The sequence below is a fragment of the Microtus ochrogaster genome, chromosome 10 (assembly GCF_000317375.1).
Source record: "Microtus ochrogaster isolate Prairie Vole_2 chromosome 10, MicOch1.0, whole genome shotgun sequence".
NCBI classification, from domain to species: Eukaryota; Metazoa; Chordata; class Mammalia; order Rodentia; family Cricetidae; genus Microtus; species Microtus ochrogaster.
In genome coordinates, this window is record NC_022016.1 from 47,864,132 (window position 1) to 47,887,951 (window position 23,820).

Here is a 23,820-nt window from a genome sequence, read left to right on the forward strand (position 1 = left end):
GGGGGCGGGGGCGGCGCTGCCCGGGGCGCAACTTCCCCGCCTCGACCCCAGCCAGCCTGGGCTCGGGATGGCACAAACAGGGGCTGAGGGAAGAAACGCATGGGATTGAGAATAGGACGCCAGGGCAAGACAGAAGACAGAAGAGGTATGGAGGAGAGAGGGGACAGAGAGAAGGCAAGGGATGGGGACCTAGGACAGAACGAACTGGCAGGCACCGGACCGACAGGGAGACAAGCAAGATTCCAAGAATCGGAAACAAGATACAGAGGACTGAAGGAATGGGGGCTGAAGATGGCATTGAGAAACAAGGCCAAGAACTGACAGAGACCAGAGAACAGGGGTTAGGAAACATGGGTTTGAGGGATGCTTGAGAGTGGGGTGGGGGCGGAGGCTGGCCAGGGGAAAGGGGCGCAATGGAGAGGCACTCGGTGGGAAGAGGTGCGGTGAGGAAAGGACTGGGAGAGACAGAGGCATGCTGCCTCCAAGAAGGGTCTTGTCTGGGTCAAAGCCAGGTGCCCCCTTCACTCAGGCCCCAGGAAGGTGGGAGGGTCACAGAGTCATCAGGACAGCAGGACCAAAGGAATCTGGGAAGTGATTTGTGGTGGGGGAAGAGACCCCAGAGCTAGAGGGGCTCCAGGGTGCCCACCCACACCCTTTCTTAGTCCCACCAGACACTGCAGTCAGACCAAGGGTCCTGCCTCCTACACCCCAGCTTCAGGTGTGGATTCTCCTTAGGATGCTGTGCCAAGGAGGCTGTGGCCCACCGTTCAGGGCTAAAGCCAGTCTTGCCAGTCAGGCAGGACTTATAGTGCTCACTGCTCCCTAGCAAGCTGAACTATTCTTCCTGCTCTGAGTGTCCCTGGAATCCAAACATTTAGCTCAGGGGGCCCAGCCAGCCCACAAACACAGGCTCTTTCACCCACACAGACCCAGGCTAGCAAAACCTGAGATGCATGGACAGCACACACGCCATCATGCACACAGCATTGCAGCCATTGCACACAGCAGTGCAGCCATTGCACACAGCAGTGCAGCCATTGCACACGCATGTGCACAGTACATGCACATGGAAATGTATTGTGACACCCACATAGGCATGTTAGGTGCCGCAGCACACTTGGAAAGAGACCCTGTGACTTACATTCGTCCCAGTGAAACGTGTGCACTCTGAGACAGGTAGGATGCTGTCCCCAAGGAAAGCAGAGCCGAGGAGGTATGGGGGCGTGTTGCAGGTGGGCAGGCAGAGCTGGCTGGCTATCTAGTTATGAGACAGGTTTGGGGGGCATTATTCTGAGTGAGCAGGGAAGGGGGCAGAGGCAGGGCTCAGGAGAAAGATGGCCTGAGAGAACAGTTTTCCCAGAGCTGGGCCAAGTGCTGCGGCACGCGTTGGGGTGGGCTAGGGCTGGGGGTGGGGGTGGTGTTTCTAGCCCAGTAATTTTTAAGTCAGCTGTACTTCCCGAGTCCTTTCCTCAACTGTTCAGTGGAGGAGCCAGCCACCTTCCAGAGTCACAGGCTGTGGGTCCCAGAGTCTCCATGGTACAGTGACTTTTTCTCAGGCTCTAATGCTGCAGACAGATCCGAGGTAAGGAACAAGTGCAACCGAGGGGTCGCAGCTGGAGGAAAGGCAGGCCTGGAAAAAGGGGAGAAACCTGCCCACACTGAGGGAGTCACGGCTAAGTGCAAAGTACAGAGCCAAATGATAGCTTGCAGAGTGGCCAGCCAAGCAGGGGTGACCCACACAACTCAGATGACCACATGATGGAGACCTGGGCCCGATGTCCACGTGGAACTCCCAGGAATCCTTGCACTGGTACAGAGCCAGAACCTGCTAGGGAGACCACTGAGGACTCGGGGAGAAGGCACACTTCCCAGCTGGGGACCAGCAGAGGCGACAGTGCCCAGCCTGGCTAGCTGCCCGTTGCTCGCAGTGGCTGCTGGGCAGTCATACACCTGCAGAGATTCCTTGAGTTGTGCCAGCCACCAGCCACCAGGCCCTTTCTCGCTCCCTAGAGTGGACCGTCCTCCACTTCAGGGTGGTCTCTAAGGCAGTCTGCATGTCCTGCCTGATGTCCCTGGGCCACCCCGATTCTTTGGCCTCCCCATCACGTGCTGTGTCCTCGGGGAATGTGAATCAATTTAAGTATTAGTCTCAGCGAAATGGAATGGGGGAAGGTGACAGTTCTGGAGAGAAAAGGAATCGCATAATGCCTTCCACGGTCCGGCGGGAAGCCGCGGTGGAATTATCTCTGCTGCTCAGCACCTCACGGCCCCGTGTGGTCCCCAGTACAACCTGGATAGGGAGTTCTCGGAGGACTGCCTGTAGGCATGCTCCAGATGAGGAAACTGAGGCCTGAAGGGTTCAGTGGGAAGTCTCAGAGTCCAGCCTCCCATTTTTCAAATAGGAGATCCATCCAGAGCAGGAAATCAATCCCACAGTCTGGCAGGACAGGAAACCAGGCAGCTATATGATCAGGGGCCTCGGACTGCCTGACAGGCCTAGTACTGGAACTCCACCCAGTTCCCATCAACCGCTGTTGGCGTGGGTTGTCCTTTGAGGTTCATCCCACTTCTCCTCCGTACCCTCACGGATGAGATGCTGAGATGCGAGGTACGGTGGCTGGCAATGGTCCAGAGGAGAAGGATAGGAGGAAAGGGACGGAGAATGGTCTGGAAGGGATCGAAACAAACAGCCCTGGACTCCTGTAGCCTGTTGTGAATCCAATAGAATTGACTTTTGACTTAACTGTGGATTATCTGAGGACCGGCTGATGTGGTGGTACTTCCTGGGGACAGACGGTGGCCCTGTAGTCAAGGTGTTCAGGGGGAGCCTCTGTGGCAATGGAGGGTCCTCTAATGTAGAAGCAGGTCTGGACTGGGCTGTTCTGTGCCTGGAAGAGGGGACTCAGGCTGAGACCCACATGTGGGATACTGGCTCGTGTGGTGACACCTCTGGGTGTTCTTTCCCCACCCTCTCTTCTAATGGGGCCCCATCGGTCTTGGGGGGGGGGCTGCAGTACAGCCCCCTTCCCTCCCCCAGCCAGCAGGAGGAAAGAGCTTGCCTGACCCACTTTTCTCTCTATTGCCTGAGAGCAAAGGAGGGAGGGAGACGGAAAGCCTTCTCTCTGCCTGCGCCCCTGGCGTAGGGCTGGCTCCAGAGAGGGGACTTCCCTCTGTGGGCATTTGTTCTGGTTCTGGTCCCACCCAGTCCCTGGGGACCTAGAAAGGAGTGCAGAGGAGTCTTCCCCGGTTCAGCCAGGCTCCTGACGTTGAAGCGGGAGGGTGGAAGGAAGAAGAAAATGAGTCTGTAAGAGCATCCTCACTCCACAGTTCCTGATGACACTTGGCTGCGTCTTTGAGGGCCAGAGAGGGCCAACTCGGAGCTATGCAAATGTCAAACAGAAGGATACCCCCTCCAACCGGTGGGGAAGTTCCAAGAGCTTTAACCGTCTGTGACCTAGCCAGGTCACATTCCACCCTGGTAGATGGAAGCCCATGGTGGTGGGCTAGGGAAGAAGACCCACAGAAGAAACAAAACAAAACACGGAAGGCTACGGGCTTTGTGCCAAAGGCATATTGAGATTAAAAAAAAAAAAAAAAGCAGAGCCCAGAGACAGGAAGGAACTTTCCTAGGACACACAGCAGACGCAGATAGTTGAGACTGGAGTCCTGTTCTCTAAGCAGGATAGTGAGGGAGTAGGCATAGGGTTGTAGGAAAAAGAACGGAGTGTCAACAGGACCAGCTTTGGACCAGGCAGCTGGCCCTGTGCTTTACAAATGGCTTCCTTGCCCCCATCTGAACCCCCAAGTCCTAATGATTCATTTTACAGATGAAGAATTGAGATTCAAAGAAATAGAATCCATTTGGTAATGAGGGGCTCACGTAGCAAGGGCCCAGGAATGCCTGACCCCAAAAGCAGGCTCTTTACTTTGTGATTCTGCCAGACCCCCCCCAGGTGGTCGTGGGGCCTGACTTTGAACAAGCTGGCATTTGTGTCAGAGCTCCTCCCTGCTGCTCAGGGCACCACCCAGAGAACCTGCTTCTCTGGCTAGCCTTGTCAAGTGGTAGCTCTCTCTGTGATGGCCCTGCTAGCCACACCCGGGCTTCTCGGCAGATTCCGAACCTCTTAGAGACATATGTCTTTCATACCTAAGTGGAAGTAGTACAGACTGCTTCTCTGGACTGTCATGAGACACCGTCATAGGCAAGGTGTCATCTAAGGCTCCCGTGGGCAGAGTTCAGCACACAGATGGTGTCAGGAGGGAGCTCTTGTCCATCCACGACCCTCCCATTCCTGTCTTCAGTGGTCCAGCAGGTGCCGACCTCCATCCTGGGGACACTGAGGACATTAAAATCGTGCCTGTCCTCGGGGAAATGGTGGGACCTGATAGTGTAAACGTGAATGCTGTCATCTCCTCAGAGAGCACTGGGGGTAAACACCACCACCCCCGTTCCACAATGGAGGAAATTGGGGCTTAGAGAGGGTGAAGAGGCAGAACCAGAATGGCCCCCACCCAGACCCAGCTCTGTACACCCAGATATTCCAGGAAGCCCAGGGCTTGGGTAGCACATGCTGCAGTAGTGACGTGGCTGTTGGTTGGGGCGTTGAAGGACACTGGCAAGAACAAGCATCCTGGGATAGGAACTGTGAGCTCCTGGGAAGGGGCAGCTAAGAGTGACCGGTGTGGTTGGCGCTGGCTGGAAAGGGGTCCCAGGGTCCTAATGCCCTCTTGTCTTCTTTTGACAGTGAACCTGTTGGACACATCCACTATCCACGGAGACTGGGGCTGGCTCACGTATCCGGCTCATGGGGTGAGTGATGGAGTTGCGTCGTCTCTCTGAGAGGTTACCGTTTGGGGTCTTGGCATGACACAGGTCAAAAGGAAGCAGAGGCTCTGAGAAGTGTGCTCATTCATTCAAGGGCACAGAAATGGGAGGCAGAGTGGATAGTTCTTAGCAGTTTAGCTCATTGGCACCCCTGGGGTCACAGAGCCGGCTCTGACACGGGCCCCCAATTCCTGTCTAACCCTCTGTTTGAGAATCTTTATATCCGTGCCCTGGACTTGCGTATTCACGGCCTGCCCAGCTCAGGCCCAAGGTAGTTGGAACCATAACAACAGAAAAATAGACAATCAAGTCCACCGAGACCTTCGTTTGGGCTGGGTCTCCTCCCTCCAACTGCCAGGCCTCACCAGGACTCCTAGGACCCAGGAGCATTGAGTGTCTGTCGGAATCACCTTGTGCACAACAGTCCACGATGGCACGTTCCCAGGCCCCATCAGGTCTCCAGGTGACCGTGGACTCCATAACAATACGGTACAACCTGTGGCCAAATTCCATGGACATCATAGTAAAGGTAGGACATTGACTGGTGGGACCTGGGTCACCACCTCACCTCTCCAGGCCTCAGTTTCCCTGTCTGTAGAAAGGCAGGTGTGCATGGTGTTCTCCTAGGCTGTCACATGGCCTTCATGCAGGGTGGGACCTCAGCAGTGTGGCTCTTAGAGTCAGTGAGCATTGTTACTAGTGTGTGCTGTGATTGTATCCCATAATGAACACACATACGTGACACGAACCCTTGTCCCAGCACAGGCATGTATATTGACGGCTTTTATGAATACTTTTGACTTTCATAGTCCTGGGGACAGGACGTAGTTTGTCCTTGATGATGACAGTGGCACCAGGAGTTCAGGCCTGGAAAGGGACAGGTTTTTTTTTTGTTTGTTTTACCTCGGGTGGGGTTTTCTTCTTGGATGCCAGGATGGATCTCTGCTCTCCCTCTCTGGGGTCTCATGGCAGGCAGCAGTGGACTGAGCCAACAGCCATCAGCCCTGGGCACAGGACTCTGGGAGCTGGCAGGGACAAGCTTGAGTGCTGTAATTCTCGAGGTCCAGAGCTGTAGCCTGCACAGCCACGGCTTTTGAGGACAGAGGCTGGGCCTTCTGCTCCTGAGACGTGCTGCTCAGTGTGGCTGTCCTTGGGAATGGCCTGGGATGGATCTGTCCATGGGAAACTCCAGTCTCAGGCCTGGTCCATGCTCAGTGCCCTGATACTAGCTGAGCGGGCATCTCCCTTGCCTCTTAACTGCGAGGTAGAGGTAGCCTTGGCCCCAGGTGGGCTCTGTGCTGGCTGTCTCTGTTGCCCTGGGGCCAGGGCTTGGCCATTAGGTTAATGAGAACCTGGATTTGGTTTGGGGAGGCTCACACCCGGTGACAGATGGCTCAGCTTTTCAGGCATGTGTAGCGTCTTCTTGCTTCTTCTAAGATTTAGAAAACAATGATAAAACCTTGTGTTTATATCACGACGGGAGCAAATCCTTGGAGGATAGTAGGCCCATTCCACAGATGAGGCCTGCATCAGTGCAATGAATGCAAACAAGCAAAAAAGCCCAAAAAACAAAAGGCAAAGAGCCCTCCTCTGGTGATGAGCCAAACTCAAACCCAGATCTCTCTAGGCCTGGCACTTGCATGGAACCCATAGGCACCTCAGGTGGTCAGGGCTTGTCTGACCTCCCTGTAAGGGGTGAGGGAGGATTCATATTGTCCTGCTGAGCCAAGGATGCACTCCAGGGATGCCTGGACTTGCCCAAAAAGGAATAGCTTGCTGGCTCCAACCCTAGGCTTGAAACTGAGCAGGTCAAGTGGAGGCGTGATCACATACTCCCATCTCGGGGCCCTTCTGCTAATCCTCCTGCCCAGCAAGGAGGAAAGCCTCTGGGACTGGCTCACCAAGCTCTGCCCAACTCTCTGCAGCTTGCTCCTTGGTCCTCTGGTCTGTGCTTAGCATTGGGGGGTGGTATCTCGCTTGGGCAGAGCATATCTGAAGGTGTGGGTACCAGGCCCCAAGATGGTCCAGCGCTGCCTTCTCTGACCAGTGGGATCGCACAGGCCATTCACCTCCTCGTTTATACCGAGATGATCATGGAGCATGCTCTGTGCAGTTGCAGAGAGTGACGCATAGAAAGGGCATTGGCCAATGAGAAGCCAGAAGCTTATGAGAGCTTAATCTACTCTGCTTAGGCCCCGACCCTGTGTACTTAACCAGGATGCATCTCTCTTTCTGCCCCGCTGGAGTATCCATGAACAGCCAGAGTGCACGCTGCCCTTAGAAGGAGGCATATTACTGTCCTCACCTCCCTTGACCCTTACCATGCCCTGGAGTAGCTAGAAGAAGCAGGCATTCATAGATAAAACACCCAACACTCAAAGAGGGAGCGTAACAGACCCACGGCTGCACAGCTGCTTTGCATGGTTCTGTTCCGGGAAGAGAACACGGTGGGGGACAGCCTGAGGTGTCAGCTGCAGAGGTAACTTGGGTGCGAGTGGCCCAGAGTGGTCTTGACTGGGCTGGCTTGTCCTTGCATTGATTTCCAGGAACCTGGCCACTCCAGGCGTCTGCCCTCACACTGGGGCTGCCAGGGCTGGGCCAGGCCATTGGCACTGGTGGGGACAGCTGGAGCGGACTCTGTTCAAACTGGTTAATTTATCTGGGCCCCTGGCAGGAAGCAGACAGGGAGCATCTGGCAAGCTTTTTGGTGTTCCATTAACTGTGACAATGACTTTAGCCCCAGATGTGGCACCACTGCCTGGAGCTGGGGCTACGATGTGGTGTGGGGGGCAGCAAGCAGGGGCTCTTACAAGTGAGGCCACACCTCCCAGAAACTCTGTGGGCAAGAACCTCATCCTAATGGTCCTGCAGGCAGAGCAGGGATCTGCTGGCAAGGGCAGCAGTGCATTCATGTTCTGCTCTTTGAGTGTCTTCCTGTGCCAGGCCTGAGCTCAGCACTCTGTAGACATTTTCTCCTGGCGTTCTCCCAGCCTAGTAGAGATGGGCCTGTCTGGGGGTGCTGGGGTTGCTGCTGGTGCGGCCAGCAGAAATGAGGACAGATGGAGGGCCTTGTGACAGGCAGGAAAGGCCTTGGGACACTCAGGACCCCCACTGTGCCACACTTAGAGCAAACTCAACCTACAGATTAGTGGAGTGTCAGGAGGGAGGGTCTTCAAGTCTCCCTCCCCATACTGACGTAACAAGACCCTTAGTTCCGACAGGGCAGAGAGAGACAGTCACAGAGGTGGACATGGCTGTCTGTCCTCAGCCCCGGCAGTTCCTTGAGGCCCTCAGGACTCAGCTCAGTGCCTGCCCCTGGCTAGAGCTAGGTAGTAGTGTGGATGAGGGAGCCAGGGCTCTTCCCTCACTGTGCCTACATAAGCCCCTGCTTCACCCAGGATGTAGCTGGCAAGTGCCACATCAGAAGGGCTCAGGTGTTACCCTCCCTCTCCCATCTGGATCCAGGTCCCCTGAGCTGTCACTCTCCACTGCTGGGGGGCCAGGAGCCCACTTTGTTTTGTTTTTGCTCGGTTTGGTTTTCCGAGACAGGGTTTTTCTGTGTAGCCCTAGCTGTTCTGGAACTCGCTCTGCAGACCAAATAGGTTGGCCTTGAATTTACAGAGATCCGCCAGCCTCTGCTTCCCAAGTGCTGGGATTAAAGGCGTGCGCCACCACCGCCCGGCTCCCATTCCTCTTTAAGGCTGAGTAATAGTCCCCTGTCTGTGTGCACTATTTTCTCTGTCCGTGTGTCTGTTGGTAGACAGGCAGGTTGTCTGCTTGAGATGTTTGTGTTTTTGGTGCTGGGGATCAGACCCAGGGGATGTTGCATTTTAGGCAGGCTCACTCCGCAGCACATCCGGTTGCCCGCCCACCTCATGAGCGTGGTGGGTATACAGGTATATCATCAAGACAATGTACACTAGGAATCGCTACCTTGTGTAATTCTGGTTTTTGAGGCCCTCGCTATACTGCTTGCCACGGCAGCTGCACAGTTCAGTAATGCACCAGGCTCAGCCATGCACCAGACTCAGCCATGCATCAGGCTCCCGTGTTCTCCATGCCCTCTCCTGCACTTCTTTTCTGTTTAAATATCTAACGGATGAGAAGTGGGCTCTCACTGTGGGTTTGATCCGCATTTCCCCAGTGGTTAGCGATGTCGAGTGTCTTTTCTTGTGCTGTTTAGCCATCTGTGTATCTTCTTTAGAAAAAAAATGTCTTTTCAAGTCCTCTGCTCCTTTTTTAATTGGACTCTTAGTTTTCCGTTGGTGAGCCATATTTATTTGTTATGGATATTAATGTCTCGTCTGATATATGGTTGGCAGATTTCCCCTGCTTCCCGGCTGCCTTTCTTTCAGCTCTGTGGGGGTATTTGGTTTATCTCTGTTTCCATTGCCTGGCTAGGGCCAGACAGAAGCAGTACCACTTAACTTTCCCTCAGCCTCTTTCTAGCCCGAGTGAGGTCCAGACCAGCCCTAGGATCCCAGGCCAAGGACAGTGGTGCAGAACCTCTTTCAGTTGCTTTCCTGCCAAGCACACAACATAGCTCTGAGTCCCATCCCCAGCACTCCACCAACCAGTCAGGTCTGTAATCCAGGCACTCAGAGGGTCCAGGCAGGAGGAACGGAGGCATTCGGGCTTGATTCTGACTACAAAGTGAGTTCAAGGCCAGTCTGAGTTACAAGAGACCCCATCTCCGACAAACCACAAACCAAAAAGCAGCAGGGTAAAGGGAAGAGTCCGTCAGTCATTCAGCAAGCGGCCACAAAGGAGAGGGAGCCGGAGAGGGATTGAGGTGGGGTACAACCTAGGGCCACTGCTTCTTGTGTTGGACAGGTCCCTTAAGTAACTCAGTGGGAACTGGACTCACCCACTTCTCTAAGCTAGACCTGTCACTCTGGGAATGGAGGGACAAGCCATATAGAAACAGTGCTCAGAGCCTGAGTGGCAATCAGGCGAAGATGGGCTCTGGTGTACCCCTTGGTGGCACACAGCTGGCTCTTCCTCAGTAACTTGAGGGTTCATTTGCAGATGTCTGGCATTGGGCAGTGGTGACTGCCTGCCCAGAGGGACATTTCTCCTGTGCTTTTCCTGGTACTTATGCAGGGGCTGGCTGGAGAAGGCCACGTGTGGCCTCCACCCTAGCAGACTGTGTTCTCTTTGCCACAGTGGGACTCCATCAATGAGGTGGACGAGTCCTTCCGGCCCATCCACACGTACCAAGTGTGCAACGTCATGAGTCCCAATCAGAACAACTGGCTGCGTACAAGCTGGGTGCCCCGCGACGGCGCCCGGCGTGTCTACGCCGAGATCAAGTTCACACTGCGTGACTGCAACAGCATTCCCGGCGTGCTGGGTACCTGCAAGGAGACCTTCAACCTTCACTACCTGGAGTCTGACCGGGACCTGGGTGCCAGCACACAGGAGAGCCAGTTTCTCAAGATCGACACCATCGCGGCTGATGAGAGCTTCACGGGCGCGGACCTGGGCGTGCGGAGGCTCAAGCTGAACACGGAGGTGCGTGGGGTGGGCCCACTCAGCAAGCGCGGCTTCTACTTGGCCTTCCAGGATATAGGTGCCTGCCTCGCCATCCTCTCCCTCCGCATCTACTACAAGAAGTGCCCTGCTATGGTACGCAACCTGGCGGCCTTCTCAGAAGCAGTGACCGGGGCTGACTCTTCCTCGCTGGTAGAGGTGCGAGGGCAGTGTGTGCGGCACTCGGAGGAGCGTGACACACCCAAGATGTACTGCAGTGCCGAGGGCGAGTGGCTGGTACCCATCGGGAAGTGTGTGTGCAGTGCTGGCTATGAGGAGCGGCGGGATGCCTGTATGGGTGAGTGGAACTCAAGGCTGGCCGGCCGGGTGGGTGGCAAGTGGCTCCATGTGGGCAGGGCTGCCAGTGTACATCATCCCCAGTCATCTGGCTCCCTGTCAGCAGATGCACAGGACATCTGGGGGCTGGGGAACAGGCAGGTGGCCTGTCCTGTGGACATTGTCAAAGGGATCAGGTATGCTATCAGGCAAGTCCCTAGGGTAGGAAACCACTCTGCGTGGTAATTCATGCAGCCGTTGTTCTAGGGGCTTTACATGTTTTAACTTACCTAGTCCCCGTCACCACCCTGTGAAGCAGGGGCTGTTAATGTCCTGGTTTTGAAGATGCGCAGAAAGGGGAAGGAGCGTGCCCCAGGTCACACAGCTAGGCAGTAGCAAAGCTTGATTTGGATGCTGGCTCTGGATTCTAAGCTGAAAGTCAACCCTCTAAATTGTGGAGTGGACAGAAGCAGAACCAGGGTTCTGAGTAAAGAACCGTAGGGAGGGGACATTACAAAAATATGTCTACAGAGTCACCCAAGGAGGACAGGCTGGGCTGGACTTGTCACATGGCCCTAGACTCAGGGGAACTTGCAAAGTGCTGTTGAGAACAGCTGAGCAACCGGGTATTCCAAGGCTAGGCACCATACTGCATGCACGCGTGCTTGCCTGTGTCTGTGCATGTGCACACACAAGCATGTGCACACATTGTGCTCTCTGGAGCCATGTGGGACCCTGCAGCCTGGTATGCTGAGAACAAGTTACCTAGGGGAGTTCCGTGGGCACCAGCTGGGTCACCAGCTGGTGTGGGGCTCAGCCTGCTTTCCCTCTGCCCTTCTTGGATCCCCTAGAGGCTGGACACATGGTCCCTCTGCCATCAGAGCACAGACAAGCCTGGCTATGGAGAACTTTGGTTCTGGCTACAGAGGGTTCAGGGAGGGACCTTCCTCTGTGGCTGTCATGGAGACACCTCCTACAGACCAAGGAGAACACACTGTCTCTATGGCACCTTTTCCAATGTTTGCCATATTTGGAGACTTTAATGTATTCCCTTAACACATTAGGTCGGCTATTCTTCCACTGAGTATCGTGTGCTCAGGGCATGGAGGTCTGGGCCGGAGGCCTCTGCCCCTAGGAAGTCCCCATCCTTACAACAGTTTTCTAAGTGAGATGGGAATTTTTTTTTCTTGCACATGGGACAAACCGAGACCCTCTAACATGAGTAGCAGAATGGATCTGATCCCAGGCTGACTGCCCCTCAAGACTCCCCCTCTACCTATGGAGCCCACCTATCCCATTCAGGCTACTAGTGATGGGTACAGCCCTAGGCAGACTACTGGCTAGTAACACCTGCTCAGGGCTGTCTCAGCTCCCAGTTCTGTATGCCACCAGCTCTACAAGTAAGCCAGCCAGTCCCACGTGGGCCAAGACAAGCTGGCCTGCGGGAAAGACTAGGAAGTCCCCTTGTTTGGAAGAGGTGAGAAACGGGGCAGGGCAGGGCTCTTGGTGAGAATTCCTCAGAGACTGGGAGGCCAAGGCCAAGCTTCCTGCCTGCCGCTGCCAGCCCATTAATAAAAAATAACAAAGACGCACAGGGCAGGGTTAGGGAACTGCAGTGTGTTTTGAGTTTTACATTTAAATCATAATGCAACATAATTATGTTAGTTGCAAGATAATTACAGGTTTTATAAAAAATATCAATTCACAGTGCACTGCAGGCAGCCATAGGGATGAGCTGCGGGTTTCGAGTCCCACATGGAAGGACATTCCCCAGCCCTGCTGGTGGCATCTGTGACTGTCTATGTCACCCCATCTGGAAGGAGCCACATGGGGTCTGAACTGAGACCTTCACATGGGAAGCCAGGCCAGCAGCCTTGCCTGGGTCTCTGTCTGGAGACTGTAAACTCTGCCATGTCACCTGGCTCCTCAGGTGCCCAAGTGAGATTTCTTTCGGGCATCAGAAAATATCAGAATCGTATGAAGCTAGTCCAGTTTACCATTGAGAGACAGAGGTCCAGAGAGGTAAAGTTACTGGCCCAGGGACACACAGCAGGGAGTGATGGGTAGATCTCCAGTCTCTGGGATCCTCCAAGCAGGAAGTTGCCAGTTAGTGACTCAGTGACCTCCTTAGCCACCTGTACTCCTCTCTTCCCCCAACTCCTTCAGCATGTGGAGGGGCCTTGGAGCATCACGCCCATCCCAAGTGGCAGGAAGAGTCTGAAGCCTAGTTGCTGTCCTTCCTGTCACCTGGATGGGAATGTAAATCACCCTCGGGGGCCCTAATCATCTTTCTATAAATATCAGAGGCTCATGCGGAGGGGAGCGGGGACGACGAGCTCTTTCGCCTTCCTGCCTGTGTTTAAAATCTGATTTAGAATTAATTTCCTTTGGTCGACCACGGGCGGGCACCTTATTTGTCAAATCTCAGGCTTGGTGCAGGGGGAGCAGAAAGGTGGCTGAGGCTGTGGGCAGCTGCCAGCCTGACAGGCAGGCTGGGCAAGGTGCCCTCGGCGGGGCAGCAGCCTCTCCTGGCCCACAGCCTGCCGCTCCAGCCCTGTACCACTCCGGAAGCCCCCTGGGTCACGGGGCAGGACCAGGCCACAGCCTGGAGCGCCTCCATCTGTCCCAGCCACTAATTCCTAGCCCAGCCTCCAGGATCCAGGGCTCCCTGAGGCCCGGTGATTAGTATTCTTATTAAAGATGATTTTATTTTCAAGGCGTGGATTAATCTGGCCTTGACACGTGATAGCCATATTGGGTATTAGCGGAGCAGGAGGGAACTGCCAACCGGTGAGCTGTAGGAAGGCACAGCCAGCCTGTGGAGAGATGGCTTGGTGGTTAAGGAAGACACAGCCACCTCTAAGCTCAGGACTGTGAGGAGAACCAGGTAGGGGCCCAGCTAGGTGGTCCTAACTGTCTTTGCATCACCTCCGGGCTGAGAATCTCGGGCTGAAGGCTGCAACTCTCTGAACTGTTCCCTCTTCTACCAAAGGGTCCTGTGGGTTGTTGTGCAATGCAGTGACAGAGTGCTTGCTGAGCTTGTGCAAGGCCCTGGGTTCTAGCCCTAGCATGCACACACAGACACACACACAGACACGTACACACATACACACAGACACATGCACACATACAAACAGACACATGCACACAGGCACACAGATACAGAAACACATACACATACACACAAAGGCACATGCACACATACACAGACACATGCACACATACACATGCACACATGCACATGCACACAGGCACATGCACATATACACACAGATACAGCACACGTACACATACACACACAAGTCACATGCACACATACACAGACACATGCACATAGGCACATGCACACATACACACAGACACATGAACACAGGCACATGCACACATACACATGCACACAGGCACACGTACACACACACACGCACACAGGCACAAGCATACGGAGACATGCTCACCGACACACAGGCATACGCACTCAGGCACACACACGGACAAAACGATTGTACTACAATTGCCAATTGTATCTAGTTATAGTAACCGGTGCCAGGTACCACCAGATCCCGATGCTCACGTGACCCTCTCTGCAGCCCCAAGCTAGCACTATTGCTGTCCCCGTTTTATAGATGAGGAAACCAGGTCCAATGACATGCCCTGTGTCACTTAGCCCAACTGTGGGGTTATACCAGAAAGAGATTCAGTCAACCCCCTCCCCGTGCCCATCCAACAGCCATGAGCTGTTGACAGCCAAAGCACATTGTGCTCCCTTCATGCCGTGCCACAGCAAGATGTCTCTAAGAACTGCTTCTCTGTCCATTGCTGCTCCAACGGCTCCCTGGGCAGAGCCAGCTCCTCTGACCTAGTTTGTAGTGGAGGGGCAGGGGAGTGGGGAATGGGTAGGGGAGGAACAGCACACAGGGGTCTGCCCACCATAGTGAGGGCACTGTTGCTCAGCACAGTCCCAGGTCCAGTATGGCGGTGCCAAGCCCCCTGCTAACAGTGCTGCCCTGCCTCAGAAGGAGCCTGTGTCTAGGCTGCACCCCAAGACAGATCCCTGTACTCCGAGCCCAGATGGAATCAAGCCTGAATCTTCTTGGGGTCCCTTTGGATGGGGCAGGTACCTCAAAGCGTGGACCTATTGTCCCATCACCTGACAATGCTGAGCCCCCAAAGTCACTCTAGGGTCATCCTTTCCCCTGCCTCTCACTTTCTTACAAGTCTGCTGACTTTTAGAATTTGCTTGGCATTAGCAGGTATAATAAAGAGATCTGATCGGCCATCCACAGGCACCGTACTCTGAAATGACATCCTTAAATAAAACTCTGGGGGACTGGCTTTTCCAGAATGGGATTTAGTGTGGAGAGAATCCAGTGAGCCTGTGACTGTCCCTGTGGCACAGGACTTCTGCTATGACAGAGCTGGAAGCGACTGGGTGGCATTGGGTGTGCCTGACCTTCCAGAAGGGTTCCCATGAGTACCGGCTTTGGCACAAATCGATCCTAACCTCCTAAGGACCTGGGAGGTCCTGGATTGGGAATCCAGGGGGAGAGACTGACTGGGAAAGGGAGATGCAGGGACAGGCACAGTCATTTCTGTGTGTCAATGGAGAGGGCCAGCAAGGCTGTCATCAAGGATCAGTTGGAATGGATCCAGAAAGAGGAGCTCAGCACATGGATAGGAGAGAAAAGACACCCTGGGAAGAAAACCCAACACGTGCAAAGGCCCTGAGGCCAGCAGCCTGTTCAGACTGGCCTGGGGATGGGCGACTGCATTGGCCTGGCAGAGAAGGTTGTTTTTATTTGGAACTCCAAGGGACTGAGTCGGGGCATGGGATTCCAGAATTCCTGCACCCATATGCCTGTGTGATTTTGTTCTTACCTTTCAGACATAACCCTCCTTGGGGAGGGGGGGCTTCTGCCACCGCCCTCCACGATCCCCTTGCCCTCCTGAACATGATTTCATCATGTTTACTTTGTGTCTCCTTCTCTAACATGGTGGCCCTGGAAAGTGGGTTGGGTTCCTGTCAGGGTCTCCTGGGTCTGGAAAGGGCCTGGTCCTGGGTCCTTCTCTAAGCTATCTGGCCAGATGTGAGAGGGCAGGTGGGGCCACTATCACTCAGATGAGGTAGAACAGGTGAAGAGTTCGGCAGAAGAAAGGATCGGGCAGGAGAGGAGCCGCTGGCAGCAGAGGTAGCAGGGTGGTGGGCCTTGAAGTTAGGTTCCCTAGGGAACTTGTGAGGCATGAAGAATGAGACCCCAGCCATAGCCTTTGCCACCTTAGGGTTTGTGCTCGAGCCAGAAAGCTGGCTTTAATGGGAGAGGGTCCCTGTTTGTCCAGGCTTGCGACAGGTTGTGCGTGGGGCTTTTCTTACTTGCCCACATTCCCCCCTCTCCCTCTTTGATCCACTCAGGTCACACAGGTCATGGCTTTAACCACCCTACCATTGATTCTCAGCTGCTTGGGCCCTGTAAGACCTCAAGGCCAAGGAGGGTGGGTGATTTGGGAAGCTTGGGAGTGGGGTTTGGGGATGTCCCTTTTAGTATTGGGATGCATATCAAGGTCCTAGCTCAGCTCCGTGCAACCTTACAGAAGTCAAATGTCCTCTCTACACTTTGTCCCTTATTCATTGGTAAGGATAGCAGCATCGTATTACAGACGAGAAGCTCGTCCCTCCAAGACCCCCCAACACACACACACTGTGAAGCTCAGGGGGAGTCCCCCTGAAGCCATTTGGTCAGCCCCCAGATTGCCTGCAACTGTCTTATCCTCCACAGCCTGTGAGCTGGGCTTCTACAAATCAGCCCCCGGAGACCAGCTGTGTGCCCGATGCCCACCCCACAGCCATTCTGCCACCCCTGCAGCCCAGACCTGCCGTTGTGACCTCAGCTACTACCGCGCGGCCTTGGACCCACCGTCGGCAGCCTGCACCCGTGAGTATTGCCTAGCAGCTCTCCTGGTAGGACCCCCAAGGTTCAGGAGCTGTGTGTCTGTGAAATAAGGGTGGATTGTGTCTGTAGGGGAGGGGACTGGCCCTCACTGCAGCATCAAGCTTGACCTCCTGGAGTCTTGATGTGGTCCCCTGCCATCTTTTTAGGGACACCCAAGAACCTCCTTCTGTCCTTCCCTCGGTCTTTCTCTCCTAAAGGAACATCCAGTCAGGGCTCCTGCTTTCCTGGAGCAAGGTGATTTTGGTCATCAGACTTGGCAGTGATGTCAGTGTCCCAGGGCTGGGTGGGCAAGCCTTATGCTCAGTGTGAGGTGAGGGTAGGAGCCAGAACAGCACTCCCACCCTTACCGTCCTAGACAAGCCAGCAGGAGCTGCTGGATGCTGGGAGCTGCGTGTGTGTGTGTGTGTGTGTGTTGGCAGACCCACGGGTGATGTCTGAACGCCTGAGTGTGAGTGTACAGCATGCGTTTGTATTCATGTGTATTACAGATTCTCCGGTGGTTGTGTGTGAGACACAGGACAGTTGAACGGATTCCTGAGCTTGAACAAGTGTGACTCGTGCCTGGAGAGGGTGTGGTTCTGTGTATGTGTGCCCTGTGTACCCAAGGGGATCTGAGGGCTGCAGGACTGTCCTGGCATTGATGTTGTTCCTCAACCCTGGTCCTCGATCTCCACTGGCCTGGGGCTCAGCATTCACCAACCCTCGCTCACTGCCTGCTGCAGAGGGGCTTGCATGATTTTGCGTGGAAGCTGCTGTCTAGATCCCTCCTCCCTTGCCCCTCCCATACCACCCAGCCCCAGGCTCCCTGCACAGGCAGGTCAGGGCTTGAATGTACTCACACCCACAGGTGCCACACATACCCGTGCCAGCCAATGTGCTCACACCCACGGGTGCCACACACACACACACATGCCAGTTGTCCCTCCATAGTGATTCCTGCCCAGGCTTGAGCATTATCTTGATGTGGACCTGATGGGGCAGAAAGAATTCCTCCTCAGCTGAGGCGGGCCTAGCTCTCGGTCCCAAGCAGGTGCCCACATTTGGCTAGACTCTGGCTTCTTCCCAAGCCCAGGCTACAGGGCCCAGAGCTACCAATTGGCCTAAGTCCGTAACTCCAGGCTTTTGGTGTCTTGTACCATGGGCTTGGAAATTCTTCCCTACATCTTTCAAGAGCCCCGAAAACCCTTTAAAAAGGGTTCTGAGAGCCAGGCGGTGGTGGTGCACGCCTTTAATCCCAGCACTCAGGAGGCAGAGGCAGGCAGATCTCTGTGAGTTCGAAACCAGCCTGGTCTACAAGAGCTAGTTCCAGGACAGGCTCCAAAACCACAGAGAAACCCTGTCTTAAAAAAAAAAAAGGGTTCTGAGAACGTGTGCTTCTAATCTCTCAAGGCCAAGATTCCCAGCCTGGAATGATGAGCCCTGGGGTCCTCTTCCCACCCCGTGCTCTCCCGGCCCCACCCCCATGACACACTGCCCAGTGCCACAATTAGCTCAAGTAAGGAGCCACCAGCCCCTCTCCCCAGAGTCTGTGTTGCCCAGCCCGGGGCTGTATTCCAGGACAAGGCAGGGATGTGTGGTACCACACAGCCTAGTGCATACACGGCAGGATTCCTCTTCCGCAGAGAGTGCTCGGTGGCATTTCTGTTAGCACAAGAACGCAGAGATGAGACAGGTGGACACGACCAGGCTGTTTACATAAAGCGTGGCTGCTGTGGGCTCCCCAGGGCTGTGCGGTGTCCCTCCAGCTTTAAGTGGGGATTGTAGGACACACACTGTGACCCTGTGACATGGAAACTCAGGCTCCTTTTTCTGATGCTGGCACAGTCTTCGCCCTGTGAGCTTCTGGAGGATGGAGTGGATGTGGCTTCCTTAGGAAAGAGGCCCCAGATACAATGGGGGTTTTGGGCCAGTGTCACCCCCAACTTGTTACTCTCTGCCCTCAGGGCCACCCTCAGCTCCAGTGAACCTGATCTCCAGTGTGAATGGAACATCCGTGACCCTGGAGTGGGCCCCTCCCCTGGACCCAGGTGGCCGTAGTGACATCACCTACAACGCAGTGTGCCGCCGCTGCCCCTGGGCCCTGAGCCACTGTGAGGCTTGTGGGAGTGGAACCCGCTTCGTCCCGCAGCAGACCAGCCTGGCACAGGCCAGCCTGCTGGTGGCCAACCTGCTGGCCCATATGAACTACTCCTTCTGGATTGAGGCTGTCAACGGTGTGTCCAACCTGAGCCCCGAGCCCCGCAGTGCTGCCATGGTCAACATCACCACGAACCAGGCAGGTAGGCGGAGCAGCCCTAGGGACCCCCATGCCCCCACTAAGCCATTGTCTCTCTTGGCTCTTCCTTCCCAAGCAGGGGACAGTTTTGCCTGTAGGAAAGCAGAACCCATACTGTGAATGGATGTACTCCAGAAAGTACAGAGGCAGGCTTCTTTTGGAGGGGAGGTCATAAGCCTGGATTCTAGAACTTTCCCTACCTATATCTCTGCTTTCTCTCTTGTGCAGTGGAAGTAACGGCACTGCCCTCCATACTGTGGAGGCATAGAGAGGGGAGAGTGCCCAGCCCAGCAGCTGGCAACAGAGTCTGACGCTGGCCCAAACTAGCCTTGAACCCATACCAGTCTTTTTGCCTTAGCCTTCCAAGTGCTGAGATGACAGATATGGCCCTCCACTTCCAGTTTATGCGGGGCTGAGTATCGAACCCAGTGCTTCATGCATGCCAGGCAAGCACCCTACCAACTAAACCACATCCCCAGCCCCAGATATCATCACATCATTGCCCATTTCCAGAGCCAGGTGGGTTTGGATATATTCTGGTCAGCTGGACTGAGTTCAGCCCCCAGAGGTTCGTTCTTTTCAAACTCTGGGGGGGGGGTCCTGCCTGTCAGGCAGCAGCCTGGTCCTCAGAGCAGCCAGGGACAGCTTTCTATGCTTGGTCACCCTGGAACGTTCCCAGGACCCTCAGGTCCGCCCCACCATTGACATACACAGACGTGGTTCAGAAACCCCCTGTCACCTCATAGAAAGCCGAGGTTGGGACCCAGAGGAGCAGCCTCCTGGGAAGTTCACCACTCCCTTCTCTCCCATGGCCCAGTGACATCTATCCAGGACACACCTCCTTTCCCCACATCTTTCCCACCATCTTGTCCAGCAGTATTCAGGAACGGACCCTTGCCTGGGTTCACAGCCCTGTTCCTCCAGCTGTCTGCAGGAGTAGGAAGGCAGGTGGCTGGCGAGGGGGGCAGGGAAGAGCAGAGACCCCAGCAGCATTTGGACAGCACCCACATTAAAAAGAGATATGCCGCTACCCCCACTCCACCCACTGCGGATCTCATGTGCTGTCCCTGTCAAAAGGCCCACGAGGCTCTCCTTGCAGAGTGACCTCAACTGCACCTGCTAGTCTTTTCCCCACCTTGGTACCATGGCCACACGCAGCAGGTGCCTCTCCTTGTTCTGTACCCCTGACCATCTGCCTGCCAGCCCTGGTCTCCTTAGAGCAGCCTGCAGGGACAGCCGAGAAGAAAGCTACGGCAGAGCTGTGAGCTCCAACATCTGACACCCTATTTCAGGTCCTTCCATAGGGGCTTCTTGACTTTTCTCGTCACAGTGTCTAGCAGCAGCAGCATCTATTGGGCACCAGCTGTATGCAGTCCCTGCCTTCAAAGCGCTCCCAGGCATGCAGGAGCAGCAGGACACCTAGACGCAGGAAGAACTGGCCAGTCAGGGTCTCACTCTACAGCCCAGGCTGGCCCTGAATTCATGTTGATTCTCTTGCCTCCACCCCAAGTATTGGGAGTACAGGTGGGAGCCACCATGCCCAGCTTATGTCATTGTTTGGCCTTGTCTGTAGCTATGTGTGACCTTGGAGCAGACTCAGGAGAGCACAGAATAGCTGAAGATGAAGCCAGGGGTAGGAGGCAGGGCACCTCCGGTGACCAAAGAACCCCTGAACACAGACAGGCCTCCTCAGCTCCTGCCCCTCATTGTCCAGTGCTACCCCAGCTAGGACTCCAGCCCAGGGTCCTTCCGCAGGCATACCTGCTATAGCCAGACCTCTGCTCAGGGTGAAGGCCCTGAGGGCAACCAGATCTATCCATGTGTAGCCAACTTCATATCCCGGCCCAAGAGCCAGGCTGTGCTGTTGTGCTGGCCGCAGGGAGTGTCCAGGAGGCAGCCAGTGCCTTTGCAGGGTATGGGGCTGCTGATTTTCCTGGTGGAGCAGAAGGGTCAACAAGCTCAGTCTGGGGTCCCAGAGGGGGCCTGGGTGTGGCCCATGCTGGGCCTGATGGGTAGCTGCCGCCCCAGCCCCGTCCCAGGTGGTGGTGATCCGGCAGGAGCGGGCGGGGCAGACCAGCGTGTCCCTGCTGTGGCAGGAGCCAGAGCAGCCCAACGGCATCATCCTGGAGTACGAGATCAAGTACTACGAGAAGGTTTGAGCAGGTCCCCGGAGGTGGGCGGGTGAGGAGGGCCCCAGAGGTGGGCGGGCGAGGAGGTCGCCGGAGGTGGGTGGGCGAGGAGCCGACGGGGGCATGGGCACCAAGGAGGGCCCCGGAGCCCCGCGGCCTCACCGCCCTCATCCCTTCCGGTCAGGATAAGGAGATGCAAAGCTACTCCACCCTCAAGGCCGTCACCACCCGCGCTACCGTGTCAGGCCTCAAACCGGGCACTCGCTATGTGTTCCAGGTCCGAGCCCGCACCTCAGCTGGCTGTGGCCGCTTCAGCCAGGCTATGGAGGTGGAGACCGGGAAACCCCGTGAGTGTACGGAGGGGGAGGGACAGGGAGCCCCACTGTGAGACCAGGAGGAGGATGAGGAGGACAAGCAGGGGAAAGCCTGTGGCCATACCAGGCTGTGCCCTCAGGACCCCTGTTCTCATTATCCAATCCAGTGGGACCTTTACAGGCAGGAAGGCCTCTTCCAGATGACCTTACGGGTGTCCCAGGGACATCTCTCAGAATCTCATGTTCTCCACAGATGGTAGAGGCTTTCCCGTGTGTATTCTGGGACCCACAGCATCCACATCACTGGGCCTTGTTGGAAATACTAATCCCCAGGCCTATTGCCCTGAATCAGAAACCCTGAAAAGGGGGCCCAGTGGTTAAAGGTGTGCACAAGCCCCAGTGCTTGTAGGTCCTTTTGAGACCAAAGGTGGCAGTCATGCCCTTTCCCTTCCATTTATTGTGTGGCCTCCAGTAAGAGTTCTCAGAGCCTCCGGTAGGCTGCAGTCGGTGCCAGGCCCGACCTTACAGGGCTGAGAAGAGAGGCCAGCGCTCACTTCTCTCAACACACTCCTGGTGCTGTGAGATTGACAGCAGCACAGGTGGTTTTCAGCTCTTCTTTGAGTCAAAGAGGGCAAGTAGCTGTCCCCGGCATGCACAGCTTCCACAGTGGGAAGCCAGGCAGCCCAGCTGCACAAACTCCAAGGGAAGCCTAGTGCAGGGTGGCATGGGAACAGAGCAGGCTGCTGGTTGCAAAAGACCAGGTCTTCCTGCAGGACCCCGCTATGATACCCGGACCATTGTCTGGATCTGCCTGACACTCATCACGGGCCTGGTGGTGCTCCTCCTCCTTCTCATCTGCAAGAAGAGGTAGGTGCACCTCTGCCCCACCCCAGCCACAACCCAGCCATGCCCAGCCAGAACCTATCCCCTCCAACCAACCTCAGCCCTGCCCCAGCCACAACCAAGCCCGGTACCACCTCAGCCCCACCCCAGACACATACATGTCTAGTAAACCTCAGCCACAGCCTAACCACGTCCAGCAACACCCACGCCAGGAAAAAAGGGGACTTACTAGGGTGGCCCATCAGAGCCATGGGGCTATCCCCATGGGTTGTGAGCCCCAAAACAAGGACCATCCCCTGAAGACTTGCTGAGGGACAAGAGCCAACCTGCTGGGAGAGGGGCATCCTAATTTATCTTCTGACTGGGTCTAGGCTGGCCTGGCCCCAGCAGGGTGGTGACTGCTCCCACCCCCACCCCCATGCAGGCACTGCGGCTACAGCAAGGCTTTCCAGGACTCGGATGAGGAGAAGATGCATTACCAGAATGGGCAGGGTGAGTGTGCAGCTTCGCCCCAGCAGGACCCAGTGCAGGGCTGCCAGGTCCAGCTGTCTATAGGAAAGGCCAGGCAGGGCCCAGGCTAAGGCTACTGTTACAGAGGCATCTCCCACTTTGCCAGATGACAGCCTCCTGGGGGATGCTGAAGGCTCTTTGATCAGGCCGAGGCACAGCCATGTCCACTCAGACATAGTTCATGTGTGATTTCTCTGGTGGGGATTTGTGCGGTTTTGGACGAGAACCCCACTACAGAAAGATTTCCAGAGTCCCATAGAGAGATTCCAGGAAGCAGGGGAGACATGGGGGATCTTCCCCTCCACGTCCCACCACTGTGCCCATTAAATGCCAGTCAGAATAGTCTTCCCCACGAGGCTCCATGCAGCCTCGGAATCCTTAGTGACCCACCTTCAGGCAGAGTTGGCACTTGTGAACTCTTTTTCTTAGTAGCATTACCATCCTGAGAAATTTTAAGATTGCACGGGGGGTGGGCCCTCAGGTCCGCCCCACCATTGACATACACAGACGTGGTTCAGAAACCCCCTGTCACCTCATAGAAAGCCGAGGTTGGGACCCAGAGGAGCAGCCTCCTGGGAAGTTCACCACTCCCTTCTCTCCCATGGCCCAGTGACATCTATCCAGGACACACCTCCTTTCCCCACATCTTTCCCACCATCTTGTCCAGCAGTATTCAGGAACGGACCCTTGCCTGGGTTCACAGCCCTGTTCCTCCAGCTGTCTGCAGGAGTAGGAAGGCAGGTGGCTGGCGAGGGGGGCAGGGAAGAGCAGAGACCCCAGCAGCATTTGGACAGCACCCACATTAAAAAGAGATATGCCGCTACCCCCACTCCACCCACTGCGGATCTCATGTGCTGTCCCTGTCAAAAGGCCCACGAGGCTCTCCTTGCAGAGTGACCTCAACTGCACCTGCTAGTCTTTTCCCCACCTTGGTACCATGGCCACACGCAGCAGGTGCCTCTCCTTGTTCTGTACCCCTGACCATCTGCCTGCCAGCCCTGGTCTCCTTAGAACAGCCTGCAGGGACAGCCGAGAAGAAAGCTACGGCAGAGCTGTGAGCTCCAACATCTGACACCCTATTTCAGGTCCTTCCATAGGGGCTTCTTGACTTTTCTCGTCACAGTGTCTAGCAGCAGCAGCATCTATTGGGCACCAGCTGTATGCAGTCCCT

General features: G+C 55.5%; 1 protein-coding gene across 1 annotated transcript in view; it reads left to right on the forward strand.

Moving 5' to 3' along the window:
* Nucleotides 1-23,820, forward strand: part of Epha8 (EPH receptor A8) — a 42,379-nt gene that overhangs the window by 13,931 nt on the left and 4,628 nt on the right. Inside the window, exons 3-11 of the mRNA XM_013348303.2 lie at nucleotides 4,303-4,430; nucleotides 4,746-4,810; nucleotides 9,992-10,655; nucleotides 16,405-16,560; nucleotides 18,522-18,857; nucleotides 20,882-21,006; nucleotides 21,167-21,329; nucleotides 22,070-22,163; nucleotides 22,564-22,631. Of these exons, the coding sequence (XP_013203757.1) occupies nucleotides 4,303-4,430; nucleotides 4,746-4,810; nucleotides 9,992-10,655; nucleotides 16,405-16,560; nucleotides 18,522-18,857; nucleotides 20,882-21,006; nucleotides 21,167-21,329; nucleotides 22,070-22,163; nucleotides 22,564-22,631 (1,799 nt within the window). The remainder of the gene's footprint in view (nucleotides 1-4,302; nucleotides 4,431-4,745; nucleotides 4,811-9,991; nucleotides 10,656-16,404; nucleotides 16,561-18,521; nucleotides 18,858-20,881; nucleotides 21,007-21,166; nucleotides 21,330-22,069; nucleotides 22,164-22,563; nucleotides 22,632-23,820) is intronic.